The 24,198-nt window shown below is 37.8% G+C and overlaps 1 protein-coding gene across 6 annotated transcripts in view; it reads right to left on the bottom strand.

Annotated features, from left to right (window-relative positions):
- The window catches only part of Luzp2 (leucine zipper protein 2), a 400,419-nt gene that overhangs the window by 67,032 nt on the left and 309,189 nt on the right, over positions 1–24,198 (bottom strand). For all 6 annotated transcript variants that reach the window (NM_001432775.1, NM_001432773.1, NM_001432776.1 and 3 more), the window contains 1 exon segment: positions 3,268–3,342. In NM_001432775.1, coding sequence (NP_001419704.1) covers positions 3,268–3,342 — 75 coding nt within the window.

Raw genomic sequence — 24,198 nt, 5'->3', positions numbered from 1 at the left:
AGTTTACTATAACAAGGCGTACCTAAATGGAATTTGAGATAACACACGTAGCGTGCTTTCCTCTGTGTCTATTTCCTCTGGATCTAGAAGAGAACTATTCTTTTCTCATGTAAGCCTTGGTTTATTGTTTTCTTCCTCATCTCAAGCCATTTCTCCCATTTGTTGTACCCTCCACTCTTGAAGTTGGGAATTTTGTAGCTAAAATGCCTAATTTGTCAATATACTTCAATGGTAGCTGAATAAATAATACATTTTTGGAAAACTCAGAATTGATTCAGAGATATTGAGGGTTTTCTTTGGTTTTGTTTTGTTTATTTTGGTACAATAAACTAACACTTCATTCATTAGAAAGAAGAGTGAGGACAAAGTTGGAATGTGAAGATGTTCTCACAGTAGTTATGTGAAGGTTATGTGAACATGAGACACAGAATATCTAAAATGTAAAAGGCAAGGAAAATGTTTTATATAAATATGATAAGAGTGGGGAGGAACAATTCTTTTAAACTATAGTTTTTTGTCCATTTTAGATTGATAGACCCTTTCCACCTGGATTTAGAGCTGTAGTTCTTAAACTTTATTTGTATCTTGCTTTCTATTTCCTAAAATCAATCCCTAATTATGGGAAATGCTTTTTATAGTTCTATGTACCAAAAAGAGGTGACAGAATATTAAAGGTTAAAGACAAAATTCTCTTTGCAGAAAAGCAATCTTACCTTATTCACTGATAACACTAATGGATAAGCTTTCTGGATTTTTTTTCCACGTGACAGGCAATATTCCCATCAGTTTAGTTTTTATGCACATAACTCTCAAATCACCTTTAAAATCTAAGTGCTGTGGCTGACCTCTATGAAGCATAGCACTGGGAAGGTCTGAACATGGCCAATCAACAAAAGTGATTACTTAAACACAGGGGTACTTTCCCTGGCGACTTTCAACTCTCAGACTCCCAGACTAATACAGGCTATGGCAGGGTATGAGCTCACTGCACAAGGGTGCACATGACAGTGATGAATAATGGGACAAGGGCACAGAACTAAGGGGAAGGAACCACTCTGCAGTAGCCCCAGGTTTTGTTTAAGCCCATTTCTAACTAATACAATGTCTTATGGCTCTGAGATTTGGTGGTATCCATAAGTATTTGCAATTTCTTCTGATTGGTTCATTATATTTGAGATGGAAACATTCAAATACACTTTCTGAATCCTGTAATGCTCAATATAATAGCATGTCACCAAAGCTGTTTGAAAACTGTATAACCACTGATAAATTTAATAATTTTCTAGCATCCAATCAGGAAGAACATATAAGGAAAAAATAATTCAATGACCATAAATGATAACATCTTAGAAGTTGGGAAACTGCCTCAGGAACTCAGTATCTTCTTGGGATATAAGGCAGAGAAAGTGGCAGCAGAAACAGGGAAAAGTTTTTAAGTGTGAATTGCATGTTCCTCTTGGTTTTTTCTTTCCACCAGATCTACACAATTTCCATGTCCTTTGTAAAAAGTGACAGAGAATATGCTGTGTGAGATGAGGTGAACATCACTGGAAAACGATAAATTAAATTTTATAAAACTAATTTTGGAAAAATGAATTATGCGTGTCCTATCCCATAGAATGAAAGCCAGGGTGCCCTGAATTATCAAATGTTAATAACTTGAATAAATTAATAAATATCCATTCCAAAAAACTAAGGTTGAGGAGATATCTACTTACTTATTTAAATATTAATTTGTCTCAGTGCTCCAAATCTCCTTTCTAACTTCTCTGTTATGACACAGTCTACATACTATGTCTGAGATGTCACATATGTAAGCTGTGAAGGTGTGTGGATCATAACAAAGTGGAGAAATGTGCTATTGAGAGACAGAGTAATATCCCTAAACAGCAGAATTTAGACTGGTCTTCAAACCTATCAACAGTGCCAGGTATATGGTATAGCATCAAAATATGCACAAGTATTAGGTTTCCTAAAGTATGAAACCTGAAGATCTTCAAAGAGAATCAATCCTACATCGACTCTCTCCTGTCTGTTCCACAACCAAAGCACAGTTAAAATTGGGTAATTATAAGTCAATTTCTTTTTTTTTTTTTTACAAATCCTCTGAGTTCATACCATGAATTATTGAAAATACTAGTACACAAATGCAATGGCTTCCTTGTTCAATTTTATTGATAACATAATCACTAAACAGCGATCACAGCATAGACAGTTCTTGACAGAGGGCAGAACACTTTAAGTTTGACCAAAATTATTTTGAGAATTACACGTCTATGGAGAAAATAATATTAGTTAGCAGTAGACTGAATTGAATGTGGAAAGGCATGTTAATAACATCTTATTTTACTGAATTGATTATGGAAAGGCATGTTAATAACATCTTATTTCAACTAACTGTGCATAAATTATACACAGATATACAAATATTTATAATACAAACAAATACGTAAGCAGCATGTATCCAAGATCTATATAACATATATGCAATATGTATATAAACAGACTATTACTCTATATCTATTCAGTAGTGGAGGGTAAAACATGAGGTATATGCAAGTGTTCTTTGCGGCTATTTACCATATTTCTCAGAAAACAATTATGTCCAAAATTTTGATATATATTATTTTACTTATCCTATTACCATACATACTTTAAATATTTTTCATGTGTCTGAGAAATTATTACTTCTAGACAAAATATATTTTATTAGTAATTTTATATTTGGACTAGAATTCCAAAATCTCTCTCTCTCTCTCTCTCTCTCTATATATATATATATATATATATATATATATATATATATATATTATATTCTCTCTTATGGACATCATTATTGCTAAATGTAATATTCTTTTGCACATTTCCCAGTTCTCTAATGTGAGGAGTACTTCTAGGGTATAGGCACTTAAGACACATTTTAACAATCTGACATCAATGGTTACTCCAATTCTCTTTGTACTCATTCATGCAGAGTTAACACAGAATGACATGAATTTCACGTTAAGTAAATTTATCCACGGTGTTATGGAATAAATGAATCAGTGAGATAAAAGAAAAATGAAGTCATAAATTTACAGAGTGCACTCAGTTTACTGAGGCAGGAAATAAATGGGGAGAACTTGGAGTCCAAGGATGACATGGATCATTTGGGAGTTCTATAGTCAGCTTTTGTGCAGAATGTTTAAAACTGCCCTGGACAATCACAGGCAGCAGCAAGCATACCCTGTGGCACTGAAACCAACATTGCAGTGGATTTGAACTTACCCTGTCAAGAGCTGCTTTCTCAAGTTCATTTTTGGCTACAGCTAACTTTTGTTCCAGTTCAGTGAGCTGTTGGGCCTGTAACAGAAAAGAAAGGTAGCACACATTTCAGTAAACCCTGTAACATACTCTACATTTGTCCTTTGCTGCAAAAGAATAAAAGAAAAAGAGTATAGCCTGTAAGTTTAATTTTCATATTAAAAATATAAAGTCACATAGTCATTTAATATGTATGCAAAAACAGTATGATCTGAATAAATGAGTATTAAAGTCTCATGGGTTGGAATACACTTGTAAAGACTAACTCGAAACTTTCTTATTTATAAGTCTTGTATCAGAAATGTTTCTAATTCTGAGGGACTGAACTATATCTCCCCAACTTGCCATTATGATGCCTGACTGTCCATCTGACTTTTAAATTTTTATTTGGTGATAGAGCAACTGAGGATAAAATTAGGTTTAAATAAAGCACTCCCTGTCTCTCTGTCTTTTATAAAATATAAGTATTACATGAACACTCCATGTGAAGCTACCATCTCCAAATCACCAGGACAGAAAATGTACTCTCCCAAAACCAAGTCAAGGAGAGCCTGAATATGGACATTCTAGCCTGCAGAGGCATACAGACATGTTTAACATGAACTGCCCAGTCTACAAAATTTTGTTGTGGTATTCCAGTAAGATTAACACAGCAACACTTGGTCTTTCTCTTTTCCAGTTATCTTCTTCATTTCTTCAAATGTAACAGGACTTCAGTAAAAATAATAGTGACTTCTTATTTATAAAAGCACCAAGCTAACAGCCATAACCTATACACAGAAGACCTGTAAGTAGGAATATGTCTATCTCTGACTTTTGCCTGCTCTCAGGACTCTTTTCTTCCTATTATGTTGCCTTTTCCAGCCTCAATTTGAGGGCTTTTGGTTGTCTTATGGTATCTTGTTTTGTTGTGTTTGGCTGATGTATCTTGGATGCTTGATCTTTTCTGAAGGAAAAAGGAGGAGAAGGCAAGAGATCTTGGAGACAGGGGAAGTGCAGAGATCTGGGCAGAATGGATGGAGGAGAAACTGTGTTCAGGAGTATTGTATAAGAGAAGAATCTATTACTAATAAAAAGAAAGATGTGTATTCTAATCTTGACTTAGCTATATGATCTTAGACAAAACAGCTGACTCTTTTAACCAAATGCAACAATAGTTTTCTGTCATACACACAAAGTTTGAAGAGATTGATTACCAACAAATACATGGTATCTGTACTATTTTGGTTTGTAATTCTCCGAGTGTTTTCCTTCCAGTTTGTTGTGGCTTATATTAAGTGGAAGAAAAATTAAATGTTTGTTTTTTCAATTTGTGTTATTAATGCTACCCTCTTATTCCCTGTTGAAATTAATTCAATCATATCCTAATACAAACAGTAGTGACCTTGTAACACATACTAAACATAGATTGTGTGTACTGACTATATAATGAGGAAAAAATGTCAAAGACAAAATCTTTCCCTAATTGCACTTATATAATATGAGTTAGTGCCAGCCATCACTAAGAAGATGAAGTTAAAAGACAAAATAGGGAAGAATGTAGAAATCTACATTAATCACTGTCCCTGTGTTGGAGAAATTTTTTATTGTTGGGACAAACTTACTACTTCTTAGAGGATTAAAGTTCAGTTCCCTTTAGTCATGTAAGCTTGTTCACAACAGCTTGTGCCTCTAGTTGTCCCAATGCCTGCTCCTGGCCTTGACAGGAATACGCACACATCCATGTAAAGATACACACACACACATACACACACACACACACACACACACACACACACACACACTCACTCACAGAATTTTAAAAACTAAAATATTTAAAAAAAATAAAATTAAAAAAAAAAGTCATTCATGTCTTTGGTCCTGTGGCTTGCTGTTCCTCCTATCAAGAGAATGCTTGCATTCTTGATTCTGAATGAATTCTTGCAGGTTCTAACTCTTTCTTTGTTCATTGGAATCCAGGCAAGAACTTAAGAAACTGGACATGAGATGGACATGGCAAACTACCTGTTGGAGTGGAGTAGCTATCATTATGTCTCCATGAAGAGGTCAAATTGATACTAAACCTGAACAAAAACAGGCCAGATGATATAAAGGATCATGTATGTACCTAGCCAACCTCACTGGCTTCCTTCCAATCCATGTGTGCTTGTAACATATCCATAAATATATTGTAATATATCCAAAAATATATCCATGGTTGGTGCTTTCAGCCTTTGAATGTAGATGGTGTCACAGTATAGCCTATTGTTATAGATGAGAACCATTATGACAGCTCTTTGGATGAGCAGAAAGAAACCTCTTCTGATGAGAAGAAACAAATCAGGAACTGGATGCCTAAGACTTCCAACGTAAATAGCCATTGTGCTTTTTAAGAAACCTAAGTTTGTTTATATAAAACACAATAGTAATCGAGAGGTAAGTAATGAAACAGGAGGATGGAGGAAGAACAGATATGGCAGTACTTTAATCTGTCATACAAATATATACTTTTAGAGCTTTAAGAAATAGGGATGCACGAGGGCTTGCAAGACTGCATTTGAGTATAATGCCTTCAAGTCATCTGAATAGGTGCTATATCTCCCTTTTTCTACACCTGAGGGAAAATACCAGCTTCTAAATTTGTAGATCCTTTTCTAAGCTTATCATTTTTACTACAGAGGGACAGAAGATCAGAGATGGAAAGAGATAAGTTCTTGATCACTGGACATAGAGAAAAGGGGTTGATTCTGTCTTAGTTTTAATACATCGAGCAACGTATTTAATCCTCACAAGGTTGGGTTTCTTTATACATATACAATAAAAGCTTCTGTAGAATAATTAATGAAGTAAAAGCAACCCATAGTGACATTCCAACACTTGATAAAGAAGGTATTTATTACATCATGGATAGGACCCAATGTAGCAAACTAGTATGCTCATTTTTGGGCAAGAAAAACAAATTCCAATAAAATAGAACGTTTGGGTCTGAACAAGTTTTTACAAGCCACCACAAGGTTTTCAGTTGTTTACCTTCCTCAGTATGAGCAAGCTTATAGGTGAGAACATTGTAGGGAGAGTAAGGAGAGGCAGTGGTAAGAGTAGCAGGATTCACATTTACTGACGTGGTGTCCTGTTTCTAGAAGAGCAGTTGTTCTATCAGTTCACATAGTGTCTATATTATAGATAGGAATTACTGTGGAGGGTACAACACCAGACTTATGATAATCAGAGCATTTAGCCAGAAAGTAAACTAGTTAATAATGTTAGTTCTATAAGTTTACTTGAGAAAACCTGGGGTTGGGGATTTAGCTCAGCGGTAGAGTGCTTGCCTAGCAAGCGCAAGGCCCTGGGTTCGGTCCCCAGCCCCGAAAAAAAGAAAAAAAAAAGAGAAAACATAAGGCACTATACATTAAAAACAAACAAACAAACAAACAAAAAGAAACGATGCCACCCCAGAAAGCTCAGTAATGACTTCAGAACAGCTTTCCTTCTCATACAATCAGTAACTAAGATTTGTGACAATTTTTTCCAAGTATGAAACAAAAAAAGAGTGAAAAATACATTTAAAAATTATGAACAATTAAAGCTGCCTTGTGAGATTTGAATAGCTAAGCCAGAGTAGAGAGTTAGTAGCAACTGAAGGAGGGAAGACAGCTTAGTGTTCCTCAAAGAGTCCCTTAGACAACAGTATAACCACACCACCCATTTTCTCACAGGTACGCTTCACAAGGAGCTGTAAAATGGATGGAGCAATGGAGTGAGAAAGAACTTATTTCCTGAATGAGGCCCCAATCCTATGTGGTCAGACTTAAATGCTTGAAAATAAGGGCACAATTAACTAGACTTGGTCCTTTCTCTTCTGTCTCTTCTCTCTCTCTCTCTCCCTCCCTCCCTCTCTCTGTCTTTCTGTGTGTCTCTCTCCCTCCCTCTCCCTCCCTCTGACCCTTCCTCCCTCTCTCTCATTCATTTTCCTTCCTTCCTCCCTCTCTCCCCCTTCCTTACTCTCCCCCTCCTCTGTGTGTGTGTGTGTGTGTGTGTGTGTGTGTGTGTGTGTGTGTGACTGCATGCGTGGGGCGCACCAGTGCATATACTGCAAAAGTAGTTGCAGAAGAGGTCATGAGGAGAGGATATGGGGACTTGAGAGAAGTTGTAATGTGAGAGATGAGGTAAATACTGTATACTCATGTAGGAGATGCCCAAATGGAGTCAAGGAGAACAAAGGTTTAGGTGCTGCAGCTGTGATTTCTTAATTCACTTTCCTAACACTGTGACTTCAGATTCCCACAGAGCTCTGAAGCTCTGGCTTTCAGCATGCCTGAGAAAAAGACTTTCTCATGGAATTCTCATTGTTTCCTTCCTCCCCACTTTCTTTAGGCTGTTTTTTAAAGCTATGCTTTAATCAATGACTGGGGTGAGAACAAAAAGTGAAAACTGGAACTGGTGAGCAGAAAAGAAATCTGAACCTGACAGTGGAATGCATTCACTGTAATTATGACTGCAGTAGAAGGTGAAATGGTAGAAACATCACAGATTAACCTTCCTTCCTTCCTTTCTCCCTCCCTTCCTTCTTTCCTTCCTTTCTTCCTTCCTCTCTCCCTCCTCCCTTCCCCCTCTATTCCTTCCTTTGTAATGACTTTGGTTTCAAGAACTTACCCTGCACATCATCTAGACAATAAAGAACAACAGCAGTTTGCTGTTCAATGCATAAACTATGATTTTTCTTTCTAATCACAAATTAAGTGTTTTGGGTTTGGGGTAACCTGTGTGATGATCTGTCCAGTCTGTTGTCAGATTTAGGGAGCAAATCAGAAAAAAAGTACCAATAAAAGGACCATAATTCCTATCCTTTTGTCTGGTCTGAGTTTTAATATTCATTCCAACAATTCTGATAGCCAGTTGTTGGTGCCAAAATCATAATTTTCAAAAGAAAGTAAACACCCCAGAGACACAAACCATGCAGAGGTATCCAGGTAACAGATTCTTGGACAAAAATTTAATAAATGTTATAATCCTATCTAGGAAGTCCTTTTTGTTGATTGTTTTCTGGAACCAACAAAATAAAGTCTAAATCTATACTCAATCTTAAACAAAAAATAAAATCTAGAATACATTGTTTATGAGTTTGCAGATACATAAATGTGTGCGTGTGTGTGTATTTACATGTGCATGCTTGTGTGTGCAGGCATGCATGTTTGTGTGTTTGTGTGGCTTCCTATAGAACAACACAAAAACAGTGCAGAGATCCTAAGACTGAAGTTGTTCTTTTTGTTTTGTTTTGGTGGAGGGGGCAGAGAAAGAACAGTAACACCACTCCCACATTATGTAGCACATTAACTAAAATACAAATTAATGGCATTAAAGTAACAATCTGATTTATAATATAGCACTATTTTTCTCTGAACCTTGGACCTTCATGGTTTGTGGTACCACATAAGTTAATTGAGCAAAGAACACAGTGTTAACACATTGAAGAACTATGATTTAGTTCTGCCTTTTAAAATTGAAGAAAACTGAGAGAGATTACTGAAATATCTTGGTTAATATCACACAGGTGTAGAACTTTAATACAAGCAGATTTAGAATTTGAATGGGTGCATCCTGGATCTCTAGCTATATTTGTAATCACTAAAAATCTTCATGCATAGAATCTATAACTAAATAAATTTGCATATTCAATGACACAGGCTCAAACTTGCTAATAGACTTTATAATTTACAATGTTTCAAGAGGATACAGGCAACTTAGGGACCGTTGTATTTTATCAGAGGGAAAAGAATGAATCCATGAAAGAGATGATGGTTTTTAAGATCTCTTTTAAAAAATCTTATTTTGGCTTTGTTTATTTTTGTGTATGTGCGTGTGCTGACTTGAGTTCATATTTGCCATGAGTAAGGCAGATGTTCAAAGAAGCCAGAAAAGCGTATTAGATACCCTGAAACTGAGGCTGCAGGCAGTTTTGAGCTAACAAATCTGGACTGGTACAGGAGCTGGAAAAATGATACATGCTTCTGGTTGCTGATACATTGTTCCACCCACAAGAGATGCTCTTAACTGCCAAGTAAGAGTTAGATAGCTTAATGAAGAGACACTGATGTGCTTTATACAAATCAACTTTACCTATTATCATATAAGGACACCTCCTTTACTCATTAGCCTTAAACTAGTATTTGCTTGCCATTTTTGGGACACACAGCATCACTTCATCGCCTTCATCTCTAAGTCACATTTACCAACAGTTATACAGCAGACATAATCACAAATGCCATTTGTTATTTCAATCTACTCCAACAGAAGTGCAGCATTTTATTGTCAGTATTAAATGTAGCTATCAGGTTAACTCATGTGCTAACTTCCCCTCCCCCAATGATTTATTTTATGTATATAAGTGCTCTATCTGTATGTACATGTGAATGCCAGACGAGTGCATGAGATCATATAGATGGTTGTGAGGCACCATCTATGGTGGGATACTGGGAATTGAATTCAGAACCTCTGGAAGAGCAGCCTGTGAGCTGAGCCATCTTAACTGCTGAGTCATCTTTCTAGTTCTGCTCTTTTTTAATATTAATAACTTGGAAGCAATTCTGAGAGAGTAAGCCATTATATGTATGAGACCAAAATTGGTTTCCAAATCACACAGAGATACCTTAGCATCACAGCTGAGTATAAGAGCTATTAAGTAAAGTTAACAGATCAAATTATAAAATCCAGGAAGACTTTCCTTTGACAATTCTGTTTACATATACAATTTTCAACTTAATTTTTTAAAAATTGGATTTACTGTCCTCATGCAAATGTGAATAAGCATGGGGTCAGCATGACATCTAAAAGAAACCATACTTGAATAAATATCATTATGGCCTTGAAATTTATTCTATCAGATCTCAGGAGGAGAGCCTGTTTTACAGTGATTTATTTCATATGCACTGGACAAGCTCAATTCTAAAGATGGGAATATAATAAGTTATTGTTTTGTTTCATCATGGTCTCATTCTATATTTAGGTTACCCCAAAACTCACTACATAGTTCATGCTAGGCTCAAATTCATGGCAACTTTCTTGTTCAGTTTCTCAAATGTTGGAATTATAGAAATGAACCAACAAAACTGCCTTGGGTATGATTTCTTAAAGGAATCACTCAACCTTAGCTCTCTGATAAACTGTTTCGCTTATGTTTAAGCATTGCGTTAAGGAGTAAGATGTCTCTTGAAGAGTAATAAGTAGTCAATAGATACTGTTAGGCAGGCATGTGTAAATAAGGAGAGTTTTTTAGAGAGTGGTAAACAGGTAATCATGGATAGGTGGATGAATAGACCAGTAGACAAATAGTAATATAAGTGTTGATGGATTGGTAATAGCGAGTAGGTATTGCTAGATTAATGCTTGTACACAGGTAGGTCTAGAGAAATACTTGTGTTAGTTCCTGTTAGGTGGCTATTGATAAATAAGTGTTAGTGGATAAATTACAGATGAATTGACACAGGATGGTACATACTAGTGAATATGTGCTGGCAGAAAGGTAAGGGTAGTTAGGTACTTATAGTTCCTGTGGATAGGTGCTAATGGGTAGGTCCTAATGGACAGTTGCTAGTTGATAAGTACTGATAAGTAGTTGGTGGTAGCTAAGTATTTGAATATGCATGTTGGAAATTATTATAATAAAGACCTACTCACTCTTCCTCCCCTTCTCTTCCTCCTCCTCTTCCCCCTCCTTTTCTTCCTCTCTCTCTCTCTCTCTCTCTCTCTCTCTCTCTCTCTCTCTTTCTCTCTCTCTCTCTTCTTATTCTGTCCCTCAACTAAATGAAGACAAAGGGCCTCTTTTTTCCGTGTAGCACAGTATGAATAACTTTATGTCTAAATTTAAATACGTTAAATATTCACTTTTTCTTGAAGCAATGGGAATAACATGAAACTATTACTCTTATAAAGAAAAGCAAACAGAAGCAAATACCTAATTTAGCCTGAGTTCACCAGAGACTTGCAAATTTTTGTTTTAAAAAAAAGTCTTTAAACAAGTGAGTCTTGCATTTCAAGTTAGTAAGAATAAACCAATTTCCTTAAATACAAAAATTTCATATTCCAGGTATATGCTATTCATTTGTTACTGACAATTGCTCAAATTTCTAGAACATGGCAGAGTAAGCAGTACCAAAATAGTCTTCCTCCCACAATCAGCAGTGAGCCAGCTGTGCCTGACAGGCTGTTGATAGCAGAAATATGGAATATCCACTAAGCACATCTATCTTTTACCTGGGGATAATTTCCTGACCAAAGTCTCAAGAGCTGTGACTCTAATGGGTCATATTTCCATAACAATGTTAAAGTACTCCCTCAGTGTTTCTGTTTCTCACTGGAATTATCAATTGTCCGTCACATATTGAGACAATACAATTAGGTTGGTGAGCTACTGAGCATCAGAACTCAGCCTTTCCTGGTATAATTTGCTGCAGTTTGCTATGCTGTAAGAAAAAAAAAGGATATTTGGACTAAGGTGCATTCATGGTCTTTTAGTCAGCCTTATAGTCTATCAAATGGGGCAAACTTTATACATGTTAGAATTTTCGTGCAGATTTGTCCTGTCTGTAGCAAATCATGGGAAATCTCTTTTATTCATCCATGGCTGGTCAGTTCTTAAGTCTCCTTTGTTCACAGATGAAAGCTAGTTTTGGGGCTGAAGAGATGAGGCAGTAGCTGAGGGTATTACATTGTTCTTGCAGAGGTCCTAAGTTTGGTTCTCAGCACTTAATTGTGTAGCAAACAAGCAACTGAAAATCTACCAACAGGAGATATGATATCCTTTTCTGCAATATGGGGGTACCTGACCTTACATATGCTCAAATACACACACACACACACACACACACACACACACACACACACACACACACACGCACACACACACACACTTTGAAAACATTTTGGATGCAGAAAAGTCCTAAGAGGTTCCTAATAGAATTTCTTTTTAAACAGTCTAACAGTTTCTGGTTAACGTCCTGGTAATGCTCACCGTGAAGCTGGCTTGCCATGCTCCCATAGATTCAGCCAGGAGAAAGACAAAAAGAGCTCAGAGTAACCTGGACAGCTTAGAGCTCATGTTTGGAGCCTGAGGAAGATTAGCATGCTGTTGGCAACTCATATTTGAAGTCTCTCATAGCACTGGACCAAGGGTCCTCCACATGATGAACGGCATAAGCTGTGGTTCTTTCTGTCACTGTGAATCAACCTCTAAACTATCACCAATAGTGTTAAAGTCTACAAGTGTAACCAAAGGAGGGGGGGGAGTATAATGGGAAAAGTTCAGTACTTTAAGGCACTGTAGAAGAAACGGTTCCATGGCAGCATCCCAATAATAGTACCTACCCTTATAAGTTATGTGGAAAAGTAGGCCACATATCATCCAGGCTCAGGATAAAGGACAGGTGAAATGCATTTTAGCTGATCCACATAGGCATTGCTAAGCTATTAGTGCACCATAGCCAAGCTAATTGGATACAAGTGATTGCTATGTATTGATGAGGGACAACTAAGTGCCAAGAGGATGTAGAGCATTCCAGGGAATCGATGGAAATAAAGAAATTGGTGATTATTCATCAACAAATATGAAAAACGTCTCAGTAATTTGTATGGTTCCATGGCTATCTTAATACAGACTGGTTTAATTCAATCCTGCTTATTGTGATCATCATCCTTCTGTTTATATACTTGATAGCATTCTGCCTCCGTATATCACCAAAGGAGCAATATTGACAATTGAGACTTGTATTTGTTTGGTCGATCACTGACTGCACAGGGCATGTTAATAAACATTTCATCAGTGGAGAGCAGGTGAGTAAACATGGTGCTAAGGCACGTGCTGAACTAGGAGATGCGACTCTTGTTTTCTGACATCTCTGTTTAATCATCTTTGCTACCGAACCACAAGACTGACGAGGACTCAATATGCGCTTGAGTGTAAACATCCCCGAAGCAGATGATCCCTTCTTGGTACCCAGACTTTTTCTCATCTCCTCCTCTGGCAGTTACTAGACATGGCAGACAATAGCTGTATCCAGGCTAATGGTTATGAGGATTGATGGTTTGTTCACATTAATGACTAGGGCGCCGATAGTATAGCAGACACAATACAAGCTTAGTATTTTATAGATTTCAGGACTAAGTTAGTTGGGTTATTTATAAAAGTTTCCTTATTTCTTATCAAAGAATAATTTGCTGAATGTCCAGATCATCTCTATTTGTGCAAATCTTCCTGCTGTAGGAATGGATTTAGTCAGCTGTGTGCCCTACAAAGAGCAGCGTCTGTACTGGGTGCTTTTTCTAAGCTCTCTTTCCACATTTGATATAACAATTTGACTTTCTGAAAGCAACACATACTAAAGCACCTGTCTACAAAAATTCCTGTTTTTATCAAAATGTGTTTTTTTCTTGAAAATTCATTTTTGTTGTTGTTAGTAGGAAAAAAGCCCTCCACAACAATAAAATTGGGGTTCAGTTTAGCTCCTTCATTGCCATCTCAAAGTAAAACCAGTAGAAGCACAATATGGTGGAGCTGCACGCAGCTGCTGCTGGACTGACCAGGGGCAGGGAGGTCCTAGACTATTGGGGTGCTAGGGTGTGGAGAGGATGATTTCTATTTTGACAGCTCTGCTTTCTTAAGCTTCTTTCTTTGGGTGTTTTGTCTCGGTGGTGAGAAACATAGCCTTCTTTGTTCATTTTTAATTCCTGTAAACACCTGAAAAATGTTTGTGAATATCAGTGTCTTGGAATCTATTGAAAATTTGAGAGTCTCTCAAGTTACTAATATAAATTCCCTTAAGGCTAAAAAAATAAACAAACAAACAAAATAACTCCCTAAAAACCCAAACTGTAAATAAAGAGGGTAAGGAATCATGAAATTTGGAAGTCAAATGAATGAATATAAGACAAACGAAGAAACAATGCAGTATAAGGAAGAGTTGGCTCTTTGAAAAGATAGGAATATTGACAAACCCATAGCTGTAAGCCGTGAGAGGGAAGACCTAAATTAGCGAAATTTGAAGGAAAAAGGCAAACATTATCAACGTATGCCAACAAAAATCAGAAAATCTTAAGGTCATGTTTACGAAAAGGTTTATATTCCATAAAATTGGAAAATCCAGAGGTTAGGTACAGCCCCCAGTTTGAACTGTGACCTTGTCAGGATTTAGACAACCACCCAGGATAAGCACATTTCCCCATGGTTGTGAAGGTCTTTATAAATTATACAGAAAAGCGAAAACCTACTGAGAACGTGGTGAGCATCATTCAAACCACTGCACGTTGATTCTAAACATATAAACCAGTTATTTTCTATGGGCCAGTGGATATGCAAATTGTGATAGTTAAATATATTCAAAATAAGCAGCTCTGGTCCCCTAAGCTCAATGGTGGGGAGGATGGGGTAATTGCTTTGAAAAAGCCTGGGGTCAAGTTCTGCTTGCGATTTTATTACATTTACTGAGGCAAGAAAGATGGAGAGTCTCTTTTTACCCCATTAAAAGTATCTCCTGAATTGTAGTACTGGGTTGAATGAGCTGTTCTGAGGCCTAATAATATGAATTTTATTTTTATGGCTTAAATGTATTTTACTTGAACTAATTGAATTAATGACTAAAGCTACAACAAAAGATAAAATATAACTGAAACCTAAGCAGAAATCTGCAGAGAACAGTCACAAACATTGTTGAAAGTCATCCGATCTTGATGGCTATGGCTTAATTAAATGCTCGTTACAAGAGCTATCAGGAAAGACAATGAAACAGTGTAAAAGTGTTGGCACAAACCCCTCTCCCCCACTTGCCATTTACTTGTCTTAAGAATTAAAAGAAAATGGTTCTTATTTTTCAAGGCTTTGGCTCTCCCTGTCTAAAATTCAATAATATTATGAGAATGAGACTGGAGAATCCTGCACATGTGCCAAATGCTTGGTGGAGCTGATTACTACAAAATGTGACATGGGTTGTCGACAGGACTTTGGACAGAAGAAAGACAATCTTGGTAAGTCTTTCTAATTCACAGCCCCAGATCCCAACAGTGGGTGGCAGTTGGTCCCATTCACGTCATTTGGGACTCTTACCTAATTAAAACACACTTGTGCAAAGTCAGTAACATAGTGAGCATTTTATTATTATTTTCTATTATGATGCCAATGCTATTTCACAGCATTCAAAATCAGTCATTACCAGGGAGCATGAAGTTTATTCTGTCCTTTCTGGACCTGCATATGAGCAAGCAGTTTCACCTGACTTATGTTGTGAAATTGCCGTAGAAAACAAAGAAATACTGAGCTTTCCCCAAGCTCAGTAGCAGTCCTGGTACCTCTCGTGTGCTAGGTAAATGCCGCTGAGCTATACTCCCAGTCCCTCCGAAAGCTTCTTGTTAAACTCTTCATTAATGGATCTTTCACATGGGTAGAAACTTAGCCAGATAATTAACTTAATCCTTTATGAAATTTCCTTCTTAATAAGAAAGTATTAAATATTTAGCTGCATGAAAGATTTGCCCTGGGCTTAAATGTGAAAAAAGAAATCTGAAAGAAAAGAGAAAGACAAAATTCTAATATATATCTTTTTCTGTCTTTATATTTAAAAAATTATTTATTTTTGCCTCTGAGACAATTATCTGGAAATTATCACTGTAATTTTGTTTTGGTTTTTAGCAAAATTGGCTTTTTGTAACTCAGTTCATTTTCTCTATTGCTTCTACAAAGGCAAAAAAAAAAAGAGCTTAATTTCTGCTGCTTTGTCTCATATGCCACCAGTTCCCTGTCAGGGAGGTTGCAGACCTCAGACTGTGCCCAGGAGCAACTTTGTCCTTACTTCTCTCTCCTGCAGTTGGTATGCCCTGTAGTCTCATTGATCAGGGCTTAATATGTGGTGATCTTGGTTTAATACAAGGAATTGACAATTGATTCATTAATAATTCACCTCTTCCAAATAGAACTTTGTTTCTGAATATGGGGGGTACTTTGTAACGATTGCGCTTATATGTCCTTTATTTCTCCATTCGTCTTCCTATTTATCAGTCCTGCTGCTAGTCATCCATTCATCAAGAGTCTTTGTACTCAAAACCATCTCCCGTATCATTTCAAGTTCTTCCCCTTGCCTCACCACACATGTGTCCAGTTAGGCCGCTCTTCATTCATCTGCAGCTGCTCTCACCAATGAAGCTAGTAAAAAAGTTGCATTGCATATTAAATGGAAAGAATTTACACTATTAAAAGTATCTCTAATTGATCCCAAAAGTTCCACCATAGAACTACTAAAGCTGGTAAACAACTTCAGCAAAGTGGCTGGGTATAAAATTAACTCATATAAATCAGTAGCCTTCCTCTACACAAAAGAGAAACAAGCCGAGAAAGAAATTAGGGAAACGACACCCTTCATAATAGACCCAAATAATATAAAGTACCTCGGTGTGACTTTAACCAAGCAAGTAAAAGATCTGTACAATAAGAACTTCAAGACACTGAAGAAAGAAATTGAAGAAGACCTCAGAAGATGGAAAGATCTCCCATGCTCATGGATTGGCAGGATTAATATAGTAAAAATGGCCATTTTACCAAAAGCAATCTACAGATTCAATGCAATCCCCATCAAAATAGCAATCCAATTCTTCAAAGAGTTAGACAGAAAAATTTGCAAATTCATCTGGAATAACAAAAAACCCAGGACAGCTAAAACTATCCTCAACAATAAAAGGACTTCAGGGGGAATCACTATCCCTGAACTCAAGCAGTATTACAGAGCAATAGTGATAAAAACTGCATGGTATTGGTACAGAGACAGACAGATAGACCAATGGAATAGAATTGAAGACCCAGAAATGAACCCACACACCTATGGGCACTTGATTTTTGACAAAGGAGCCAAAACCATCCAATGGAAAAAAGATAGCATTTTCAGCAAATGGTGCTGGTTCAACTGGAGGTCAACATGTAGAAGAATGCAGATCGATCCATGCTTATCACCCTGTACAAAGCTTAAGTCCAAGTGGATCAAGGACCTCCACATCAAACCTGATACACTCAAACTAATAGAAGAAAAACTAGGGAAGCATCTGGAACACATGGGCACTGGAAAAAATTTCCTGATCAAAACACCAATGGCTTATGCTCTAAGATCAAGAATCGACAAATGGGATCTCATAAAACTGCAAAGCTTCTGTAAGGCAAAGGACACTGTGGTTAGGACAAATCAGCAACCAACAGATTGGGAAAAGATCTTTACCAACCCTACAACAGATAGAGGCCTTATATCCAAAATATACAAAGAACTCAAGAAGTTAGACCGCAGAGAGACAAATAACCCTATTAAAAAATGGGGTTCAGAGCTAAACAAAGAATTCACAGCTGAGGAATGCCGAATGGCTGAGGAACACCTAAAGAAATGTTCAACATCTTTAGTCATAAGGGAAATGCAAATCAAAACAACCCTGAGATTTCACCTCACACCAGTGAGAATGGCTAAGATCAAAAACTCAGGTGACAGCAGATGCTGGCGAGGATGCGGAGAAAGAGGAACACTCCTCCATTGTTGGTGGGATTGCAGACTGGTACAACCATTCTGGAAATCAGTCTGGAGGTTCCTCAGAAAATTGGACATTGAACTGCCTGAGGATCCAGCTATACCTCTCTTGGGCATATACCCAAAAGATGCCCCAACATATAAAAAAGACACGTGCTCCACTATGTTCATCGCAGCCTTATTTATAATAGCCAGAAGCTGGAAAGAACCCAGATGCCCTTCAACAGAGGAATGGATACAGAAAATGTGGTACATATACACAATGTAATATTACTCAGCTATCAAAAACAACGGCTTTATGAAATTTGTAGGCAAATGGTTGGAACTGGAAAATATCATCCTGAGTGAGCTAACCCAATCACAGAAAGACATACATGGTATGCACTCACTGATAAGTGGCTATTAGCCCAAATGCTTGAATTACCCTAGATGCCTAGAACAAATGAATCTCAAGACGGATGATCAAAATGTGAATGCTTCACTCCTTCTCTAAAAGGGGAACAAGAATACCCTTGGCAGGGAAGAGAGAGGCAAAGATTAAAACAGAGACTGAAGGAACTCCCATTCAGAGCCTGCCCCACATGTGGCCCATACATATACAGCCACCCAATTAGACAAGATGGATGAAGCAAAGTAGTGCAGACCGACAGGAGCCGGATGTAGATCGCTCCTGAGAGACACAGCCAGAATACAGCAAATACAGAGGCGAATGCCAGCAGCAAACCACTGAACTGAGAATAGGACCCCCGTTGAAGGAATCAGAGAAAGAACTGGAAGAGCTTGAAGGGGCTCGAGACCCCATATGTACAACAATGCCAAGCAACCAGAGCTTCCAGGGACTAAGCCACTACCTAAAGACTATACATGGACTGACCCTGGACTCTGACCTCATAGGTAGCAATGAATATCCTAGTAAGAGCACCAGTGGAAGGGGAAGCCCTGGGTCCTGCTAAGACTGAACCCACAGTGAACTAGACTGTTGGGGGGAGGGCGGCAATGGGTGGAGGGTTGGGAGGGGAACACCCATAAGGAAGGGGAGGGGGGAGGGGGATGTTTGCCCGGAAACCAAAGAATTATTATTAAGTATTAAATAAATTAAAAAAAATAAAAAAAAACTATCTCAAGTTGGACAACGTGTGTGCACTACTGAAATCCAAGTTCTTGGGAGGAAAATTGGGAGATTGGAGCAGTGTCCTGGCTGTGCGAGACCTTCTTTCAAAAACAAAAATCTCTGTCTCAACAAAATAAATTTCAAAACTCTGTATAAATTAGCCAAGTGAGGAATGTCTCTGAAGACACTTCATGGCAGTGAAAGAAACCTCAGGGATATGTAAGAGGGCAATAGGAAACTACAAGAGAGTGAGACACCATTCTAGTGTTTGATGTTGTGTGAATGCCATGAGAGGTATTTCCTAGAGAGCCTTGAAAGCTACAAGGAGACTGGCATCATTTACACAAGAACTGTCCAGACATTGGAAGAATAAACAGTAAAAAAAGGGGGGGATTTGAAATTTAAACAAAAGTTTCTTCCCTTCACAGTACTGCAGACACTAGGGATTCTCATAAGTACTTGGAAGGATGGGGGTGGGTCTAAGCTAACAGAAGACGAGAGTGTAGAAAAGCTTCACTAAAATTTCTAACTTTTCTGAGGTTATAAATGAATGTGCACCACGTTGGCAGCATCTCGCAGATCTTACTGTAGGTGCATGGCACTGGCACTGTCTCGTGGATTGTACTGTAGGCTTCTGAGTTCCAGAAAAAGTAAGATCATCTGCTTCATTCCTTCCAGCTTCCCAATTATGGAAACAGGGGGGAAGAGCAGGAGGGGTGTTGGAAGGGTGCATTTTGACAGCCAATTGTACTTCTAATCTCTGGAGCTGGCAAATAGAAGCCTATTCAGGGATATGTCCCTGTTGCCAGTGGCATCTGGCAATTAATGCTGAAATGTGGCTTCCAGCTTGTAAAAAAGACTGAGGATTTCTCTGCACAGATTTAAAGACAACTCACACTCACTCACAGTTTTCTACTACGCTGTGCTAAAATCTACTTTGTATCAGTGCAGTTAGAAATAATGCACACTAAGGCTAATTCTATCCACATTAACATTTCCACAAGTTCAGGAAAGGAAAACTTATTGAGCAGTAATTTTAAAGCTGTTAATCTGAGTCCAAACCAAACCAAACCAATCAACCAACCAACCAAATAGCCAATCAACCAATCGACAGATCAAAAGAACAACAATGACAACAACATCAAAGCAAACTAACCAAATCAAAATTTAAAAATCATATCTCCAAATAAATCAAATAAACACACATACACACACACACACACACCACACGCGCACACACACACACACACACACACACACACACACACACACACACACATTCACCAAGCAACCAAAACCATGAATAAAATGCAGAACTCGACCAAAGCAAGCTTTCAGTTTCAGTTCCAAGTCCCAGCCCTTGCAGGTCACTCAGGCCTCCTATATAGTTTTGTAAAGTGGACATTCCCCTGTCCTTTGATGTTCTGGGATCATGGACCATGCTACTCCATCTATTCCAAATGCACTTCCTGTATCTGGATTATGACTTCTCACTCTAAGTGAAGTGCAAACCTTTTTTTCCCCTCTTAAAAATGTTACGCAAAGGTTCTAGTCTTAACCCCACGTCCACGATATCCCCAGAATGATAGGTTTTCCACCTGTTCCACTCTCAACTCTGCATCATCCCACACTGCTGTGACTAAATAAATTGGAATAGATGAGTATTAGCTTGACTTTATTAAATAATCCAACAGAGAGAAGGGACTGTGGCTATGGGGGAATGCAAAGTGAGACTCTGAGAGAACAGAGGCATATAACATGTAATATTTTCCTTTAGTAGAACAGATACTGTGAGAACAGTTGAGACATGGTCTATAATAGTGAGAAAAAGGGATGAATTATGGGTTATTATGCATTTGAGTCTCTTCTTGGAACTGTGCAAATATGTAAGCTTCCCTAATTTTGAAGCTAAAACTAAGAATGTATATAATTTGATCAAAACCACTCAGTGGGGCAAAATCAGAAATTTTGAATTTTGAAAATCAGAAATCTGATTGAAAAAACAGATTTCTGAATTTCCTTTTTATTCCTCACATTATATTTATATAGAATATGAAATTACTATTGTATGAATAATCATATTTATATACTATATGCTCATACAGCATGGGAGGTGAGAGCTAGTCAGGATATGTCTGTGTTAGACTCTGTTAATCAGTCAGCTCTTCCCTTCCTCTAAAACAACTAGATACTAGTAAAGAAAATTAATCTGAAAAATTAAGTCACACTTGATACAATGTTTACATCTCAGCTGATTACTTTTCTAAACCTCTCAAAGATCTGTAAGAAGACAAGGGGTGAGCCTCTGTGAGTGTGACTAAGCAAAGGCTTCCATAGTAACAAAAGGAGCAGTGATATCAAGAAACATTAAAATCTTGACGTCCTAAAAAATAAAACAATTTTTGACTTTGAAACTAACATTTAAGACAAAGAAAAGACAAGATGAATAAATGGGGTATCTGGACAATGAGTGTCCCGCAGTGAACTCGTATATGGATATGTGTTGGAACAAGTTAGTGTAATAATAAAGTATGTTTAAAGGGATAAAATGTTTTGCCATGTTCCCATGAAGTTGATATGCAAACAAAACTGAGAAAATGAAAAAGTATCATTAAACTTAATAATGCAGTTATAATATATGTCCATTAGTATGAACATAAAAGAAAGACAAAATTTAAAATGACAGACAGGCCAAGCGATCCATATACAACAACCTATTATATATAAAGCAGTACTCAGTAAAGCTTATTTTAATACATATATGACTGAATATACATATGCACACTTATGTGTGGTCGTGTGTGTACGTGTGTGTGTGTGTGTTGGGACACAGCCTGTGTAGTAGGTTGTTAGGTTATTAGAACACGGAGAAGAACACGGAGTAGAACATGTAATAGACATGATGGCACTCTGAGAGTAGGGAAGTATCCGGGGCCTCCACTCCCCTGCAACAGATGGTATTCTGCTGAAGTGCTATATTCAAACAGTTTTCTTAGACATGACCTGTATCCAGTCCAATGCCTAAAACAGTGAATGTTCTTGGAAAAATTAGCTGAGTAGATCAATCTCATATTGATCCATTTGATAAATTCACATAGGTAGACTGGTTTCATAATTTGCATTTAGTGTTTGTGTTTTGTGTGTTTCTGTGTGAACAAAGACTAACCTCTGAAATATCTAAACCAAAATGTATTTTAAAGTATGCATGATAATATTATCGGTTTTTGAAAATAATTCTCATTTTAAAGTGTTTAGACTCAACTCCAGGTATTGAAAGAAGCTTGCTACTTTCAAGATGTGCATGCATGTGTGCACACATGTGGGCACACTTGCACGTGCACATACACACATACACAAATTTGTTAGAGTTAGAAGTAAGTATATTACATTGACAGCCAGCAACAATGTGTTATAGGGTCTCCATACATGAATGTTGAAAAAATTAGCTTGGTACATTTCTTTGGTGCAGTGAGAGTGTTTGTATGTCCTGTACTCTATCCTAAAGATAGGATGTTTTTCCTTCACAACAAAATACAAGAGTAACTGTCAGTTTTATCCTTCCCATGTCCAATATTGCAAGTAAGAGAATGGAAGGTCTGTTTCTTTTATTTGTAGATGTTAAATAAAACAAGAGAAAGTAACCTAGAAGTAAAGAAGGGCATGGATTCTGGCTTTATACCCACTCCACCCATACCCAGAGGAAGCTAGACTTTAAGGAGCTCTTTTATTTATTTATTTATTTATTTATTTATTTATTTATTTATTTATTTTTATTTTGCCACAGAACTTATTTTTTATTGGATTTTTAAATTTACATTTTAAATGTTATTACCTTTCCTGGTTTCCTGTCCAGAAAAGCCCTATCTACTCCCCCTCCCCTTCTATAAGGGTGTTCCCCTCTTCATTCACCCCCCTTCTCCCCTCTCCGCCCTGACAATCCCCTACACTGGGGGTCCACTCTTGTCAAGATCAAGGGCTTATCCTTCCATTGGTGCTCAGCAAGGCCATCCTCTGCTATATATGCTGTTGGAGCCATAGGTCATTCGATGTATAATCTTTGGGTACTGGTTTAGTCCCTGGAGGCTCTGGTTGGTTGGTTTTGTTGCTCTTATGGGGTTGCAAGTGCCTTCAGCTCTTTCAATCCTTTCTCTAATTCCTCTAACAGGGGTCCCATTCTCAGTTCAGTGGTTTGCTGCTGGTATTCGTTTCTGTATTTGACATGCTCTGGCTATGTCTCTCAGGAGAGATCTATATCCGGTTGTTAGCATGCACTTCTTAGCTTCATCAATCTTATCTAGTTTTGGTGGCTGTATAAATATGGACCACAGGGGCAGGCTCTGAATGGCTGTTCCTTCAGTCTCTGCTCTAAACTTTGCCTCCCTATCCCCTCCTATGGATATTTTTGTTGCCCCTTTTAAGAAAGAGTGAAGCATCTGCATTTTGGTCATCCTTCCTCTTGATCTTCATGTGGTTTGCAGATTGCATCTAACACAATCAGGCTCATGGGGTCACGTGAAGGGACAGACTCCAGACAGAGAGACCAAGGCTACTTAACACAGAGAACCAGATGGCTAGAGGCAAAGCACAAGAACATAAGCAACAGAAACCAATACTACTTGGCAACATCAAAATCCAGTCCTCCCACCACAGTAAGCCCTGGATACCCCAGTACACATAAAAAGCAAGATTCAGATCTAAAATCCCACCTCATGAAGATGATAGAGGACTTTAAGAAAGGCATGCATAACTCTCTTAAAGAAATATAGGAACAGGACTGAAGCCCTGAGGGCCAGCAGAAAGAATGGAAACAGTCAAACTTGGGAGGTAGGAGGTGGAGGCCCTCTAGAATGTACATGGGAGGTGAGACCTGGGAGGTGAGAGACTCTCAGGACTCAAAGGACCTTAGATGAAATGTCATACAGTTGGAAAAGGGAGCTTGTAGAGTCCACTTCCAATAGAAAGACAGGGCATCAAATAGAGGGACAGGGTTGTCATATCATAGTCAAAAAATCTGACCCAGAATTGTTCCTGTCTGAAAGAACGGCAGGGTCAAATATGGAGAAAAGCCTGAGGGAAAGGAGGTCCAGTGATTGGCTCAAATTGGGATCAGCTTGGGCAGGTGTCCCAAAGCCTGAATCTCTTACTGATATTATGGTGGGCTTATAGACAGGAGGCTATCATGACTGCCCTCTGAAAGGCCCAACAGACAGCTGAAAGAGTTAGATACAGTGGTTGAAATAGGGAAAAGCTAGAAGAAGAAGAGGA

The sequence above is a fragment of the Rattus norvegicus genome, chromosome 1, assembly GCF_021556685.1.
Source record: "Rattus norvegicus strain SHRSP/BbbUtx chromosome 1, alternate assembly SHRSP_T2T, whole genome shotgun sequence".
Taxonomy (NCBI): domain Eukaryota; kingdom Metazoa; phylum Chordata; class Mammalia; order Rodentia; family Muridae; genus Rattus; species Rattus norvegicus.
The sequence above is the reverse complement of the archived record's forward strand: the minus strand, read 5'-3'. Positions and strand labels throughout refer to the sequence as shown.